Source organism: Bos mutus, unplaced genomic scaffold (assembly GCF_027580195.1).
Source record: "Bos mutus isolate GX-2022 unplaced genomic scaffold, NWIPB_WYAK_1.1 CTG1110, whole genome shotgun sequence".
Lineage (NCBI taxonomy): Eukaryota > Metazoa > Chordata > Mammalia > Artiodactyla > Bovidae > Bos > Bos mutus.
The window spans coordinates 1,891-3,839 of NW_027218574.1; the positions used below are offsets into that span (position 1 = coordinate 1,891).

General features: G+C 54.7%; 1 protein-coding gene across 1 annotated transcript; it reads right to left on the reverse strand.

The window, feature by feature from the left end:
- Positions 1–329: 329 nt before the first annotated feature.
- LOC102265172 (melanoma-associated antigen B17-like) lies at positions 330–1,598 on the reverse strand. Its single transcript, XM_005903920.2, is given in 1 exon segment — positions 330–1,598. A coding segment is annotated over 1 exon segment (1,269 nt).
- Positions 1,599–1,949: the final 351 nt, after the last annotated feature.

Consider the following 1,949-nt stretch of genomic DNA (forward strand, 5'->3'; position numbering starts at 1 on the left):
CAGCTGGAAACTATGATTTATATGATTCAGATATTTGAATTCTGAAGCACAATAAACCTTATCAAAAAAAAGTAAGAACATTTTAAAATACTAAACACCTCCTTCACCTCTTTACCTTTCTAATTTAAATCATCTTTCATTAGGTATTTCTCATGTGAATACAAGAAAACATACATATTTTGTTAAAACAAACTAGACCTAAACTCGCTTATCATTTAAAACTGTAACAAGATATGGGTTTTGTTCCTCCACCCCTACTACTTTGCACTATTTAGCAGCTTGACTGCTCTCTTCCAAGACAAAGGGAACAAAGTGCCCTGCCCCCCTCCCTAGATGTGGGAGGAGCTGCAGGACTTGGCCCTGGAAGGGGCACTGGCCTCAGCCATGGTGGGAGCCCTGGCCACACCTCTCCACCCTGCTCTCTCCTCCTGATCTCTCAGAGCCTCGTCATAGAGGTCTGGGAAGGAACTAGGGACCCTACCGTGGAACTTGGCTAGAACCTCCAGTTCCTTCATCTTACTGGTCTCAGCACAAGCTCTCAGGCCCCACAGGAACTCCTAGCATGGAGGATCACTATTGGGCACCCGGCGGTAGTTCAGGTACTCCTTCTGCACCAGATCTTTGGTGATGAGCCTTCTGGACTCCCCAAAGATGCAGTGCCTCTTCCCAGCATAGATCCCCAACATACTGAGGAATTCCCAGATCTCCTCCATGGTGGCACGGTTACCATTCATGAAGATGACCCCCAGGAGCACCATAATGAGACCGGACTTGGGCAGCCCCCCATTATCACTCAGACAATCGTTTGCCCCGAGGTTGAGCTTGCTGATGAGGGTGTAGATATTCCTGCTACGGTCGACTTCCTTCATCTCCAGGCCAAAGACCAGCTCCATGCACTCACGGGCTGTACTGAGGATCTCAGAGAAGTGCTGCCTGTACTTCCTGCTGATGATTTTCATCAGGGCGCTCTGCGTGATGGGCTCCTTCTTGGTGTACTTCTCCAGCAGGAACTCCACGAGTATCCTGGCCTTCCTGGCCAGAGGATCTTTGCGAGTGCTCTGAGTGGCAGGGGCTTCCTGGGAGGCACCTGCACTTTCCTCCTCCGGGCCCTGGGCACCTTCATCAGATCCTGCACATGAAGGCCCTGCATCAGGAGAGCTAGGGACCATGGCTCCCTGAAGCTCCTGGTGATCACCAGCAGCAGGGGAGCTCGGGAGAGAACCCTGAGGGGCAGAAGAAGGGGAGGAGGGGCACTCCTCCTTTGGGGCTGCAGCAGCACTGGCCTGGGCCTCCTGAGTGTCCCCCCGGACCTGGCGGCATTTCCCTCGGGCATGGGATTGCTCCTGTGCCTCCGAGGCATGGTGACAGCAGGTAAGGGGCCGCAGGTGGGAGTGCGGGCAGGAAAGCAGGCAGGAAGGCACCTGGAGGAGGGACAAGGACATGCTGTGAGAACCTTCAGCAAGGAGAGTCCTCCCTGGCTTGAATGGAAGCCGCTTCTGAGGGGTCCTCAAGGCCAGTGCTCTAGGACCCACAGGGCTCCTGTTCTCCTGGTCAGCCTGTCCCCTGAGCCCGCTGAGTAGCAATGGAGAGTGAGCCATGGGGCGCTGCAGACAGTCCTCCCTGGGCATTAAAAGGGGCACCAGTGAGGGCTGGCAGATGAGGCAGGTCCTCTCAGCTGACATTCAGATTCACGATGTAAATCAGTGCGAGACACCCCCATATCCAACGCCTCCTCTCCCACACCCAGCCTGTTCCCTCTCCTGTCTGAAATTGACACTGTCAGCTTCCCAGTCACCCCAGACGAGAGGAGGGCATACTCAGACCCCCACTGAAGGGTCCCAGGACTTTCCCTTCTGGTGTCTCGCGGCTGCCCCTTCAAAACCAAGCTCAAAGCTCCCCTCTCAGACCGCCGCCCCCTTTCCCAATGTTTGGCCGGGAGGAAGCGCTGA